The sequence below is a fragment of the Photinus pyralis genome, unplaced genomic scaffold (assembly GCF_008802855.1).
Source record: "Photinus pyralis isolate 1611_PpyrPB1 unplaced genomic scaffold, Ppyr1.3 Ppyr1.4_LG8, whole genome shotgun sequence".
Classification (NCBI taxonomy): Eukaryota; Metazoa; Arthropoda; class Insecta; order Coleoptera; family Lampyridae; genus Photinus; species Photinus pyralis.
The window spans coordinates 25,429,190-25,444,800 of NW_022170819.1; the positions used below are offsets into that span (position 1 = coordinate 25,429,190).

A 15,611-nucleotide genomic window follows, 5' to 3' on the forward strand; every position below is an offset into this window, starting at 1 on the left:
AACTTAGATAATTCGTATCGGAGTAGATCAAAGATACGAATGAGTAGTTCAAACAGTTTGACAACGATCAAATGAACCAATGGAAAATGGGTAGACGTGGTGATCATCATAAGGTATTTATTTACAAAGTTCAATCAAAATGTTTATTATTTAATTAATCCCAATCAAATCATTTTACGATTGTATTGCATCAACCGCATCGAATACCCATTAGAGTAACTATTGAGTTTCGTAATCTCATGGAATGAAGTCGAACTGGCATGTCAGAATTGTCCAACCAGCAGGTGCAATCAAACTCCTTGGTTTCCTCACCTACAGATAAGATTTTAATTGGCGATAAAGATGCAGATTATAATAGCGTCGAAGCCGAGCAGGATAAGACAGAATTGTTTACAGACGAATCGACGACGTGCTTTATTAAACGTCCAAAAGTGCGACAATTTTTATTTAAAATGTATTTAGTACTGAAAGAGTTGCTTATTGTTTCACTTATGGCTATAACTTACGCTGCGTTAATGAACGAGTAAGTATACTAGTCGTGTACTCGAGACTTGATGTTGAATTTTTAGCGCACCCAAAATATCGAAAAGTCCGGCCTCATTTCCATTTTTTCCACATGATTCCATCGTGATCGACTGGTATCACGGGGAATTGAGTGAAGCGATTGATAAGGCACGAGAATCGGATATCGCATTTGTTATGTTTTACGCGCCCTGGGATGCTGAAAGTCAAGCAGTGCGTGCCCAGTTTGATTTAGCAGCACGATATATGGGTGATGAAGTCTCGTTTGCGGCAATTAATTGTTGGCAACCAGGGAGTGAGTGTCGTAAGCAGTACAGTAAGGCGTACAGTTGGCCTGTGCTAATTGCGTACCCTACTCATGGCAAAGGCATACAGTATAAAGGCCCCAATACCGCCCATTACATGGTGAAGTTTTTAAAGTCTCTCACACGACCTTTGCTTAGGATTTATGACGAGAGTGATGTGGACGACTTACTCAGTAACCATGATGTATGTTTAATATCTGTTGCAATTGTTTTTTGCACTTTTCCATTATTTTATAGGCGGTGATTGTCGGTTGTGTGAATGCAAAACCTGGAAGTATCGACTATGCCATTTTTTACAACACAGCGCTGCGTTTTTTAGAGAAAGATCCCATACAGGAAACAGTTTTTGCTGTCATTTCGGATTTAAACAATGAATATTGCACTGAGAATTCACCGTCGATGGCGTTGCACATGTGGAACGAAACTTTGGTAATAAGTGCAATTTTGCTCTCAATTCGTGACTTACATTCAGATCTAGCTTTATGCCAGCGATGATTGGAAATCTACCTCGTTATTGACATGGATTGTAACAAATTTACATCAAGTAAGTGCGTGGATTACGCCTTTGGGCAGCAAAAGTTTGACGTTATCGTCCTTTCTTCATCCGGGCCCTGCATTGATTTTATTTACACCTAGAAATCCACTGAATTCCTTTGTGGATTACTATGATTTGGTACGTATGGAATGTGCTTGAGTTAGTCATTTTGAAATTATGCTTACAGTTGCACGAGGTTGGATTGGAATATTACAATTGTGGGAATATGCTTCATGTACAGCTGCATGCCCTACGTGTCAGTGTTAAGCGCAAAGGTAGGTAGAAGCTTAAATAAGTGACAAGGGCAAAGTAAACAAATGGCCTGAAACTGTCACTAATTTTTCGTTCTCACATTAATTGCAGTATGATGTGTTGCCTATAATTTCAACACTTACAATACTCCGAGACCTACCTTATACAGGGTGTTTGCGGTTTTTTCAGTTGACATTCCTGGCATTTCACTGGTGTGTCACGTGTTATTTCCTTAGAACATAACAAAGGGGCGTACAATGTTCTGGTTCACACCAGGCGCATATGAAATTCTTATTTTTTGGTCTTGTGTATTAACAAATGCAGTGTTTGTACTTGGTGACAAAATCACACAGGCCACATTTTAAATCCTTGTCTTAATGTTCTTTAAAGACTGGATTTATGTTTGGTGACAATTGCACTGGGCACACATTAAATCATGGGTGACCCATGTATCTCAATAAAGTTAATTACCTAGTTATCATTTGTTGCATAGTCACACTGGACACATTTGAAATTTTGGTAAACTCGTGTGTTAAAATTGGACATGTGTTTTTTTTACGTTTTCAATTATCATTTTGCCTATATGATGTCGTTGCAGTGCGTTTGTATTATGATCACGAAGGACAATTCGTTTTTTTTTACTTGAATAAATTGTAAAGTAGCTGTCAACAGTTAAAAAAATTTTTAAATTAGAGAGTACATTTGCATTCGTACCAAAATTGGTTTCTGCACAACCAGTGGAGTACGTCTCCACACCGTTTTAGATATCGAAAAGTAAATTATATTGCATAACAACATTTAATAGAAATACTCAAATTAAGGAAAGTAGTTTTATGATTTCACAAGTTTGCGTTATTCTTTTGTTAGTTATGCTTATGTCAAAGCAATTTATTGTATCAAATATAACAAATTTTAAGTATATAGTAGGCGCTGAGGAATTCCGTACCCACACTTTTTCGCCTATGACGGATTAGTGCATTTTACAGAAGAGTACGTTTATGCCCGCCATCTTGTCTAAGCGATCGACACGCGCGGTCGGCTATTAAGCATTCTACGCAGACAAGCGCCAACAAAGGCAATAAGACACATAGTTTCGCTGTCAAGGTCAGGGCAGGACTGAACGCGAAAGAACATTTTGCAAATAAGCTCAATCGCGCTATAATCCGGCACAGTGGGTCAGCTAAGTCGCGAAATGCCGAACTAATGGGTGTGCCGGACTGTTGAGCACCTACTGTAAATCTACATGCGTACAAATTATTTACAGTGGCGTGCGTCTACAGAACTAGGAGGGTCCCTTTTTCAATGGAAATGTTAGTTTTTCTTTGTAATAATATCAAATTTATTTACATGTTTTTTCGTTAGCGGCTGCATTAAATACAGACGCGCACCACTGTTCATAGTTGACAAGTTTGTAAATTTGTTGCAAATTTTTAATAACGTTTTAGCGGAATAATAATTACCATTTACTTTAAAAGCAAATAAATATACAAATTATAGTCAATAATAGGTATAGTAGCAGCACTCGACAGCAACCTGTTCTGTCGGCGTAACGAACGGACAGACGAGAGTACTCGAGCGCCACCAAGCGCATGGCCTCACACCTGGTCGTAGCTGAGCGGCGGGTCGGTCTCCGAAGCCTCGGGTGTTCACTCAATCGGAGTAAACGGCAGCTCCAGGAATCGGACGGAGTCACTTCGGAAAAACACGAACAAAATTACGGCAAATTCCCCTGAAAGCAACAAAACACATATCGCGGGGTAGAGGGGGGAGGGGAGGTTAGTTACTAGTTACGAATAAGCACAAAGTTGGTTTATTTTACTTGAATTTGTATTTCCGTATTTGCGATTTGTTAGCAAGTGTATCATTTTTTGTTTGAATTTTATCGCTATTATAAATTCTTTATTTAGATTTGTGTATTTAATTGTAAAACGTGAAATTGGGTGTTTAAATGTAGGCACATCTTGTTTGAGGGTTTGTTGGCGTTGGAGATTTAATTATCGTACTCCTTCTTATCGCTGTTAGAAGAGATAACGGTGATGCAGATATGCGCGTTAGTTCGGCGCAAGTGGGAACGCGTTCCTTCACAGCCGGCGTTATCTAACCTAATTATAATTGGCTTTTTGTTAATACCGGAGGAAGGAGTTTATTGTATGGTGGAGGTGGTGTTTCGTTAAGTACTGCATGCAGGATGCTGCTGGTAGCGGGTTCGCGATGGTTGGAAAGCGTACACGTTTTTTTAGGCTATACTTCTTATTCGCGCGTTTCGCCCTATTTGATTGATTGAAGAGGTTGTTCGTTATTTTCTTAATATTTCTGTACAGAAGAAAGTTAACTGAAGTTGTTACAAAGTTCAACGCGTATTGTCCGTCTTACGGACAAAGGTTTGTCAAGTTGAAGTAAAGTAAGCAGTGCTAGTCTCCTGTTGAGGTTATTTCTTTTGTTAAAAATTAAAATTTGTACCGTCCGAGCAGCTACCGATAAGTTTCATCATCGTATTCAACATGCCAGTTCGTTTGTCATCAACTTTGCGTGTTAAACAAAAGTGAAATTCGGAACGCTGGCCGTTTGTGTTGATGTAAGTGCGCCTGTTTTATTGCAAAAACCTTAATGACCAGATTATTTGGATAATAAAAAACAAAGTAAGATTTTTCAATCGACCATGTGCGTACGGGGTACAATTTTCATTTTGTTTCGAAATAAAATTTTATCTTCGTCAATCAATTCAATTGAGTGTTTATCCGAACCCATTGTGCGGCTCGCATAGACGTATCATCTGCTCGTGCCAGATTTTTCTTTTCCTTTACAACATTTGATAAAGTTTGCGTAGGTAGTAAATTTTTTGTAATTCTTGAGTTGATCGAAGCCACTGACTGAGTCTTCTACAATTTTAGTTTAGGTCAATATTGGGATTTGTAGAGATGCCGGAAATGTACGAGAAGAAATTATAAAAATTCTAATGTAATATAATATAATACGTTTTTTATACTGCTATATCGGAAAAAGTGCACTCTTGAAAAATGTAATGAAAAGTAGCGGTTGTCATTTAAAAAACGCCCCCCTTGGCCATGCAGAAGTACTCCACTGACCATACACATATCCTTTCTAAAGGTGTCATCCTTCTTGATAGGTGTTATGGTTCTCTAGGAGAAAATTCAAAAAGAAATGCAAGTTTTAAGCATAGTTTCAAAACGAAACATTTTTAGATATTAATGAGGATATCTACCATGCCATCGATATACTTCACAGAAATTCCATTCTCCAGTATTGAAGTAGACCACATTATTTCAGATAATCGCCACAAATATTCCGAGTTGATGAAGACATGTTCCTTGAAGACTACTGTACCGCACGTAAAAAGATATCCCTCCGTAGTCACATATACACTTCCGCAAAAATGGGCAAATCACTCTTGTTGCTTAGCAAATTCAAAGGTGATTCCAGAGAAATGCTTCGACTGCGATCCCGTCAATATATTAAATGAAAGACTGGAATTAGAATGCCATCATTTTGAAAACTGTAACGGCCACTCGACTACAAATTATCAAGCAAAAAATGAAAATTGTTACGACGAAGGTAAGTACGCGAACAATCGCGACGAGTCGCTTCAAAGAATCACCTTTAGATCCAAGATCGGCTGGCAACCTTATAAGGAGGTGGAAAACAGAAAACTGCCGCATTGCGCAATTGGCGCGACAGTTCCACCCGGTTCTTCTAAGCGAATCTGTTCGAGATACCGAAGAGGCGAGGTTAAATGTTAGCGGACTGGCTTGCAAATTGAACACGAGCATGGCACTAATTGCTTTGGATTCCCTGCGATATTATCACTTTGCGGAAAGGCTTGGTATAGACATCTCACAGGCTGAAGACAGAACTGCAGCCGTTATAATTAACCAAAAGGTACGTTACAAAAACAAACTCGTTAATTAATTTGCTCATAATGCAGATGGAAGCACACCACATCTTATACGGACCAGTGAATGATCGAACTCTTCGTGAATTCATTGTTAATTTTACTAGTAGCAGTTTGCCTCGCGCTCTCGACTCGGAAACGACCCTCAATCCTAGAAGTAGACGTAAATGCATAGACCAAAGACGGAAATCAACAATACTAGAATTAAATACCGATACATTTTTTCCTATTGTAATGCAGGATAATAAGGCTGTGATCGTTTTTTACTACTCGAAGCAATGTTCATTTTGCAGCGGAATCTCATATACTCTTCTCACTGTTGCCAAAATGTTGAAGGGGGTGACCTCGTTACAGTTCGTCCGACTGGACGGAGATTTGAACATTCTACCGTGGGCGTTTACGCTAGACAGTTATCCGACGGTCATTCTGTTCCCCATGAAGCGGTAAGTGTTCCCAAGTTAAATGCCAGTTAAAAACGTTTAGACATTGCAGGAAATCGGAAAGCAGAATTTTCCCGAGAGACATTTCGGTGACGGTACCTAATTTGATTAGTTTTATTTTAGTGAATGTGAATCCCAGTTTGAAACTGCACGTGATGTGGACTCTCTGTAAACAAACGAAGGTAAGGTTGTGCTCGACGCGCAATTGCAAACATTATGAAAATTGCGCGATTAGTGGTTTTGTCCGTCCTACCGTCCGTGTGAGAGACCAATCTTGGCACTGGTTGATCCTTCGCTGACTTAGGAATGAGATCTAAATTTGTGCAAAATCTTCATTTAGTCGCCAATTTTATTGCAGTCGCAGTAAAATGCAGTTTTGATACTCAGAATTGACATTTTAAGCACTTTCGATCTACATAGGCGTTCATGTGCTCTTTTTGACTCAAACTTAAAATGGTAAAATCAAAATTCGTCGCTCGCCCCCAGCTTCATTCAAGCCACTCCACGTTTGAGACTCTAAAGTTTGTCTGATCTGATTTGGACGAGTGCGCAATACTCGCAAAGAATTTGGTGAGCCGTCTCCTTTGCCTAACAAATCAAACTGGAATACGTTAATATATTAAGAATTTTCAGGCGCGAGTCTAAATTCTAATCATCAGTGTCCACCGACACCAACTTTGATGCAAAATTGCAAGTAGGTGGGTACATCGCCTTTCCATAGGTATACAAAATTAAATAGCACTTGAGCTTAATTCTGTTCATAAAGTTGTAATTAAATAAAGACATTACTAGTTCATTTCTATTAACGACAGAACGCGTTCAATCAATGAGAATAGTTCTTCAGCTGTACTGTGCACGGACCGGCTACAGAATTCTAGTGGATGTTACGCCGTGAATATTTTCAATTTTCTTGTTTTCTTTTCGGAAATGCAACATTCATATTTACACAAGGTTATCGTTGCGTTTCTATATTTAGATTATGCATTTTCACTAAACTGTAATTACAATTTTCTGTGTAGATAGAGGCTCGTTATCAAACAATGTTACATTAAATGGGACCTTAATAGTTTCTTTCTTTCCTAAATGTTACAATCTAATAAAAACTGCAATTGCCTACGAAGTCTCAGTTCTCTCACAGGCGGACGAACAGTATTCACTCAGGAGTCGAAAATTATGTTAGAAATAAGCTCATTTTTTTGCAGTTTGAAGACGAAAAACTTCAGTGTGTGGCTTCAGTTCGAAAGGAGAACCTGTTCGTTATAGATAATACGCTGCGCGCGTGGCGGCGAGCCGATCTACTGAGCAAGAAGAAACTGCTCTACAGATTGCAGCAGTTACGTAACATTAACATGTTATTAGCGCATTCATCTGATGACGCGTCAAGTATTGAATTGTATTTGAATAGGCTACATTTTATACCGACCGATGACGTCCAAATTAGCGTAGATAAGAAAAAATTTGTTCGCGACGAGCTCTGATTTTGGCTAAAGTGGTCGCTGTTCGTGACCAGTGGTACCTTTATCCTCGTTTGGACTCATTTTACTTACGGTGCTATGTCTGTTCAATATTTGAGTATTTTTCTAATAAATATTTATGCCCCGTAGTAGTTAAATGTTGCCTTCAGATGTGATCGATGACTTTCACTTACCGAAATTGTTTGTGTGGAGTAAGAAAAAAATCGTGGGGGGAAATATTTATTTTTTTAATTGTTTAATTTGGAGATCGTTTAGCAGTATTTATTAATAACGTCCTAATTTGAAAGTCTAGCACTAAAATTGTTATAAACTCTTTTTTTGCATTTAATTTCTGTGCATTCCTAAAATTTGTCGATTTGATTTGAATATCAACCAATTAGGCAGGACTGTGATATGTGTTTGTAATTTGCAATGTTTGCAGTCGGAAGTTGTAAATTATTCACTTACACTTCGTATTGGTGTATCGATGTTAAATAACTGTAAAAAAAGATGATCTGTTATTTGTATATAGTTATAAGAATTTTAATTTTTATTTATTACTATGTATTTATGTGTATTAGTTGTTTGAAATTGTATTTATAGTTTTTGGGTTGTTTGTAAGAAAGTTATTAAATAAATTATTAAAAGTTTAATAGAAAGCAGCATCTTTGATTTTTATTTTTAGCCTATTTTCCTCAAAGTGCAAAATTGCCATTGGCTGCACTTTGACGTCCGTCTGTCCGTCACACGTACATACTCCTTCTAAACCACTGAACCGATTTTGGCGATATAGGACTCATTTGAAAGGGATTGGTTCAAGGATTCCGTGCATACCCATATTTTTTGGTTTTGCGCATGCGCAGTGTCAAAAAATTTGATTTAACTCGTGCGATGCTAACTTGTTTATTTATGAAGATATTTAAATGAAACTTTATAATGTAAACACTACGAATATAAGTAAAATTGACGACATTTTCAAAATGTTGTTTTGTGCATGCGCAATGCCGACTTTCTTATTTATGAAGGCATTTAAATGAAAGTTTATACATAGGCATTTGGTATAAAGACAAATCTACCAGTTGCAAAATTTGGTTTTGCGCATGCGCATTGCCAACTTCTTTATTTACTGAAGCATTTAAATGAAATTTAATATATAGGCACTTGGAATACAACAAATCTAACACCAGTTTTAAAATTCGGTTTTGCGCATGCGCAATGGCAACTTTCTTATTTACGAAAGCAATTAAACGAAACATCATACGTAGCCACCTTGAATGAAACTAAAACTAATAGCGGTTTCAAAATTACTGTTAATGTTAACGCATGCTGTATGTTTTATTTATGAAGGTATTCAATGAAATTTCTAATGTAGACAATGCGCAATGCTATTTACGAAAGTATTTATAAAAAGTTCCATATGTAGACACTACGAATAAAAGTAAAACTAATGCCCATTTCAAAATTTGTATACGCTCCACTATGTTTCATTAAACTATATAGACTTCGATAATAGGTGGCTCATTTGAAAGAGAATGCGGTAAGGATCTCGTGCCTATCGGTATTTTTTCCTGGTCCTATAGCATTAATATTATTAGGAGGAAAATACGCTCTCGTCATTTATGTTTGCATAAACTTGTTTCTTTTGTATTTAAGACTGCTGTACCGACTCAATCCATGTACAAAACTTATGCACCCAAATTTGGGCAAAGGCCATTCTGGCATCGGAGACTGACTTTACTATAATGTTAGTGCTTTATTAATGTCCTACTGGGAGTTTCAATGAACAGATTTCCTGAAGTTGTATGAGACTCTGGTGATAATTTCACCCACAGGCCCCAGTTGAGCAGCTGTCAACGTCGTTGCTTCATTAACCGCATTCCATAAGGTCTTATAATAAGCTTTTTATGTCTTTTCCTGAATGAGGCGAGTCTGGAAAAGGCACATCGAAATATTAAAAGGGAATAGGAGACATTGGAAAGCTACTGATTGGCTTGGAAAGGGCATAGAATGATCTGGGGAGCGCTCATTATGCCGCGAAAGAACGGTTATACATCTCTGGAAAACGCCTAAAATTGCTTTGGAAATCCTTTCAATTCCATGCCAAGTCTTTCGAGAGTCTTCTAGTGCTTTATGGATTCTATTCTAGATCTTTATGGAATCTAATACCAAAGAGTTTCGTTGTATACTCTTTGATAATACTCTTTCCAGAGCGACGATCTAAAGAGAGTAGACAGCTTTGAAAAAAACCCAAGGTACTAGAACGTTCTGAAAAGGTGCTAGAACGCTATGGAAAACATTTGCATGCTTTTGCAGAGAAATCTAAACAGGTGAACAGCGTTTCAAGAGATTCCAAACTTTTTAAGCTGGTGTCAGTTTTATAGCCCTTACCAAAACGGTTTTTCTAGAGCGTGGCAAGTGATGCACATGATCTGCACTCGACCGAATACGTTTTTGCTACCTATACAAACCTTATATATTTGTTTTGTCATTTTAACCTTTTGGATTTGTTATATATCCGTGTAGGGTCGGGAAAGGATAACCCTACCGCAGATGCACTGCGTGTCGTAAGAGGCGACTAAACAAGTGCAAGAATCCCAAGTGACTGTAAGTAAGAACGATACCTGTAAACAACCCTATGACCTGAAGTATATTGTAGGTAGAGAAATAAAACAAAATAGGTAATGGTAGGTACGTAATAGTACCTATAATTCGTATTTTGACTGTCCGCATTTTGAACAGTTATTTTAATAGTCAATAATCGCAAAATGAGCAATAGTGAAACTGTTATAGTATAATACATGTTGTAGAACCACTTTTGAAGAAAACGAATTTTATTCTCTACATGGCACTGGAAAAATTTTACTGTACCAATTAATTCTTGTACCTAATGTAATGTAATATAAAGTAGGTACCTATGCCACGGCTAGCTCAGTAATAATAAATAATAAATTGTTCATGATTCTTACCTTGTGGAAAACTAATTCTTTATCTCCACTTATAATCTGAAAATTAAAACCTGATGCTCTGGTTTGACCACTTTCAATTAAGACTCGCATAAATGGACTTGTTCGAATATATTACTGAAAATAATATCGTTGCAGCTCCAGTAGTTTTCCTTGTTCCTTCACGTAATACAACGTAAAGTTTCAATTCCCATATCGAGATCAGATTTCCAATCTAATTAATTATCTAGATTTTTTAATATTCGAACTGATCAAACACTTGGTACAAAATTCTATTCAAAATACATTTCCACACTTCTGGATGCTGAAAAAATTATAACCCCACAGAAATATTACTGAACGAAGAAATTGCCAATACTTTGGTTTGGAGTTCCCCCCCGTGGGTCGACCTCCTCAGGATGGTTATACAATACAACAAATCAAAATAACGTAGGTACATTTATCGCGGAGTCACAAATTTTTCCCAATTGACCGATTCTCTACTTTAAAAAAGCCACAGCCAGGTAAAATTTGGTTACACGTTAAAAATTAATTTCGAACGATGATTGACGAATTTGAATCAGGAACAAACTGTGCTTTAGATTTCTCGCAATATATTAATATATAGTTAAAACTGGGTTTATTCACTGGAATAATTTACCAATGTTCCGCAGTACGTCAAATCAAATATCACCCATACAACAACAAAGGACGAATTCATTGTCTTTAACGTTTTTACCACCGGTTGCCACTTTATTCAAAATCTTATTAGCAACTAGTATAAACAGAATAGGTACACAAATTTGATTGGTAAACGTTTTGCAATTCAGCCACCGCGCTTTCGTAGTTTCGACTCGCGCTACACATAAACGGAACAGATCAAGCTTGGAGGAACAGGAAGCAGCGCATTATTAGGTTACTTGTATATGATGGCAACTCGCCACGAACTTAAAAAGCACCCCCGTCCCCCGACATAAATGGCGGCACAGTTTTTCTCGATGAATTCTGGTAATTACCTTCAACTTTTGCACTAAACCATCACGTACGATACCGAAGCTAACAGTTCTTTTGTATTCTTCGATTACACGAACTAGTAATTTAATTGAAAATAAATGTTATGCGCTCTACAAATGTCGCTCTCGACTTGTATAGTTTTGCTTTAAAAGTTCAGCGACGAATGCCTGTCTCCCACCCAATTTTCTCTAATTAAAAAACCGAAATTGCTTTAACGCGCACGCAGCTCCGGCTATTTTTTATACATGTGAAGGTATGGCAGAGAGTGCGTCCTTCATGCTCCGTGCGACGATTTTTAGAACCAACAACACTGTAGCTTTTCAACTTTTATTTGCTTGAACACTCGTTCTTATCTTCACGCGTATCATTTTCTCGCATATTAGTTCCGTTCTCTTTAATTCGTATAACGGCAATTTTTTAAATTTAACAATACATTTTTAAAGTCTAAAGCGAACACCTGTAACTGTTCCAAAGTACCTACCCTTTTCCGGCACTGATTAAGGCGCATGGCCCAGATCAAAGAGTCAATTCTTTTATGGTCAGATCAATAAATGCCCCATTTCGAATACGTCCTTCTGACATCCAATTTTCGATATATTTGCATTTGAAGTGTTCAGTCCGCCAACTGATGTATGGTCCAGATGAACCATTTTACCTTTCACCCTTTTATGACACTTTGTTCTACATCTAAACTAAGAATTATGACCGATCTCGCTTACGAGAGGTCGGAGGGGGTGTAAGTTAATGGAAAACCTTTCCTTTCGTGAAGACCTTCAATTAGACTAGACAACGTTGCGTGCATATTTCTACGTGAAATTGCCCAAGAGTTAAATGCATGTGTCCTTTTTTTTAGCTACTCCTACAGTTTTCGAGATATTTCGTTCGTTCTCTTTGCATTCGGTAGCTCTGGCAACTGACCCAGGAAAAATCTTGACCATTGCGCAATGTCAACTTTCCTATTTATAGAACATTTTTTTAAATTTTAACCACATCAGACGCTTCTAATAAAGACAAGCATATTGCATATTGTAAAAATCAGATGTGCGAATGCGCAAACTGCACAATATCAACTAACTTTCTTGTTTATAGGGTAAACCATAGTAGGTACCTACTTACAGTTGGCAACATGGGAAAAACCTACGAGAAGAGCCACCGAACTTTCAAATCGAAACGAAGGACGTTTCGCGGCACTTTTAAATCCGGTATCAATCGACTCGATATGGATGGCACGTACGAACTCCTACGTAAACTCCCCGATTTAATGCAAGGTAGACAACTAGGAAGACACTAAGATCATTACAAAGCATTGGGGATAATAGTTCAGTCAAGCTAGCCCTTAAAAAAAGACGAATGGAAAAAGTAAATGGCGCAGTATGTGTTTTCCTAGAAAATAGCTGTTCTCTTACCCTGAACGTATACTAAAAGTTCTGGCCTATGTTGTATTATAAGATAAGGGTGGGCGTAACGATGTACTTCTTGCGTTTTTATTCAATATTTTCGAAATGAGTGATTCTATGAAAAAAGTGAAAGTTGCGTTGAAGAAAAATAAATTTCGAGCAGGAAAGGTCCATTACTTAATTTTTCTATACAACACAGTTTTTCAGTGCAAGGTGCATTTGTTTATAAATATTTTTCATTTAAATGTTCGTTTTCACCCTCGAAGATCTTGTCGGGGGCCACCACATTCCTTTTGCCGGTATCCACTTTCGACGTCCCTTTCACCCGCAATTAGCGTTTGAAGTTTTGACTCAACCATCAGTAAGATCAAAGAGTACCCGTACTCTTTGGTTAGATATTGTCGGGGATTACCGCCTTCCATTTGTCGGTACCCGCTTTCAACGTCCTGTTCACCCACAATTCGCATTTTGGTGGATTTCGCTAAAAAAATCTCCACAAAATAGTAAATTTTGGGGCACTTCCCATAGTTCAAGCTTCTATTTATACCGTGACCGTGATTCGAACTCTAAGAAACTTTTGGGCGCGCCTTGCTAAAGTTGGTTAATTTACCCCTAGGAAAAAAAGAAAAACGAAAAAAGTCACTTTTCAACCCCCACCTACGCTTAAGCTCACCTGTTCGGCTAGGACTTTCAACACATCTACGTCGATCAAGTAGGTGAACTCTACCTGTTTCAGGATGATGGTACCTCAGAGGTTTAAGAAATGTATGACATGATTGCGATTGAATTATGGAAGTTGAACGAAAAATATGAAAAACAAAAAAACCGTTTTTATGGAGCTAGGTGTCAAAATTCTTTAGAGATTATGGAAGAACAAAAATATCTGTGGACGTAAGCGTTGCTAAAACGGAAGTGGATGCAGTTTCGCCCACTTAGAATAAATTGGAACCTAAAAATACCTTTGATGAGTTTCGTTACTATAATAGTCTGGCGATTGGTTATCCCGCCACGATTACTACACTACTAATTCCTAACGGGAACGGTATTTGGAGACATTTTGGTTTTTCAATGAACCATTTTCCAGGATAATTGTGTTTCGGTGACACGCGCAGCTGGTGCATTCATCAGTTCCTCTGAAATAATTTTAGGTTTGTTCAAAATATATTTAAATGCTGTTAGACTAATAAAAATATAAGCAGCCGGAGCGAACAAGTTGTTAAGAAAATGTAGGAAGTTTGTTGGCAGTTTGCCTTAAAATTATAGTTATTGGCAAGAAGTGGCCGTCGCGTCGCGACGCCCTCAATGTTCAGTGCGGGCCCAGAGTGGCGTCTGCGTCGCACTCGCGTATCTACTGAGCGTACTTAGTTATTTTTTTTTAAGTTTTGATAGTTTGTTGAAAGCAAATTTGTTACCTAGTTCAAGCAATGGCTGAAGCTCCATGGAGGTAAGTCTTTTAAAATCCCAACATAGAACTACGCCTTTTTGCCTAGTATACATAATTGAATAGCATCGGTCAGGATTGTTACTTGAGCCAAATATTGTAAGTTAATAATAGACTGCGGATAATAAGATTTGCATTTTTCTCACAATTAGGTAAGTTTAGATTGCGCGAGCTGAAGGTCCCTCACGAATTTTTAGCCGTGAAATCATTTCTATATTTTGAGCAAAAGTGGCGCACGTGTTGAATATATTTCTTTCGAGCAACGGAAAAATGAATGCGACGGGGGCGTTGATAGTTTCCCGAAAATCTCCACCTTCGCCTTGTCAAGATTTGAAAAACTCCACAAAGCTATATTTATAAAAGTCGAAAATGTCGTTTACCCCTCCGTTTTTTGACCTTCTGTATAGCCTTCGTGATCAAACGTTATTATGGTAGCCAAACACGTCGATTTGATTAGTAAATATTTGCGAATTTATGTTATTGTTTTAGAATCGAAGAAATTTATGATATTTGAATTAATTCAGGGCACCGTTTTTTGTTGTTTAAAATAACGGACAAAGACCTCGACCGTTGACCAAAATAAATTTTTAAATATTTCCCGATGGCCACAGTAAAATAGCGTGTGCTTTCCTTGAGTTTTTCAAAAACTAACAATCGCCTTTGAAAATCAACCTAATTAACTTTTTCGCATGCTCTTAATTGTTTTATCAAAGTTTGCGCGTTTGCCAAATTCGTAGGGAATATTTTTAAACTGTTCCTAAGGTAAGTGGGCACTTCTCGGGTTTTTGAACCGTTGTTTTGATAAAATGGATCGACTTTCTTATCTCGACAAGGTTTCGGCATTTCGTAAGGAGTCGCAGATTCATTACATAAATTACGGACGACGGGCATTAATTAAATTTATAAACTTTTTCTTACAACTAGAAAGTAATATACGGGCAACAAATCAAAGGGAATTAATGACTTTCTGAAATAAATTAATCCAGTGAATGGTTTTCATCGATGCGCAACAAAACTTGCATTGTTGAGCGGACACTTTTACAATCTTAAAATGGAACGACGAACGTATATCATTATCGCAAACGCGTATGTAAAAATATCAATAAATTTTAATTTAAAAAAGAAGAGAACTTTCAACAGGTAGAAATTCTTCCTGGACTGGTAAACCCATTAATATTGCCGATTCGTCTTTTTTGAACGAAAGTGGTTGCTATAGGCCATTTAAGGTGAATCACCTCTTTGATATTTGATTAAGTCTGCAAATTTTCGATACATTTATTTTGTTTTGTCCACTGCTATTCTATTTGTGGCTATATATTTAGTAGACTTTGGAGGTTTTCAAGACATTACCTATAATTTCCAGAAAAAGACGTTGAAAACTCGAGAACGCCAATAGGGA

At 37.5% G+C, this 15,611-nt stretch overlaps 2 protein-coding genes across 2 annotated transcripts in view; both read left to right on the forward strand.

The window, feature by feature from the left end:
- Positions 1 to 56: 56 nt before the first annotated feature.
- LOC116178244 (thioredoxin domain-containing protein 11) lies at positions 57 to 7,567 on the forward strand. Its single transcript, XM_031497686.1, has 10 exons — positions 57 to 523; positions 570 to 1,011; positions 1,065 to 1,256; positions 1,306 to 1,500; positions 1,550 to 1,637; positions 4,903 to 5,187; positions 5,237 to 5,511; positions 5,558 to 5,967; positions 6,017 to 6,146; positions 7,167 to 7,567. The coding sequence occupies exons 1-10, from the start codon at positions 261 to 263 to the stop codon at positions 7,440 to 7,442; spliced, it is 2,556 nt and encodes an 851-aa protein (XP_031353546.1). The 5' UTR covers positions 57 to 260; the 3' UTR covers positions 7,443 to 7,567.
- A 6,483-nt stretch (positions 7,568 to 14,050) lies between these two features.
- Positions 14,051 to 15,611, forward strand: part of LOC116177635 — an 84,912-nt gene continuing 83,351 nt past the window's right edge. The window contains exon 1 of the mRNA XM_031496648.1: positions 14,051 to 14,215. Coding sequence (XP_031352508.1) covers positions 14,196 to 14,215 — 20 coding nt within the window. The 5' untranslated portion in view covers positions 14,051 to 14,195. The remainder of the gene's footprint in view (positions 14,216 to 15,611) is intronic.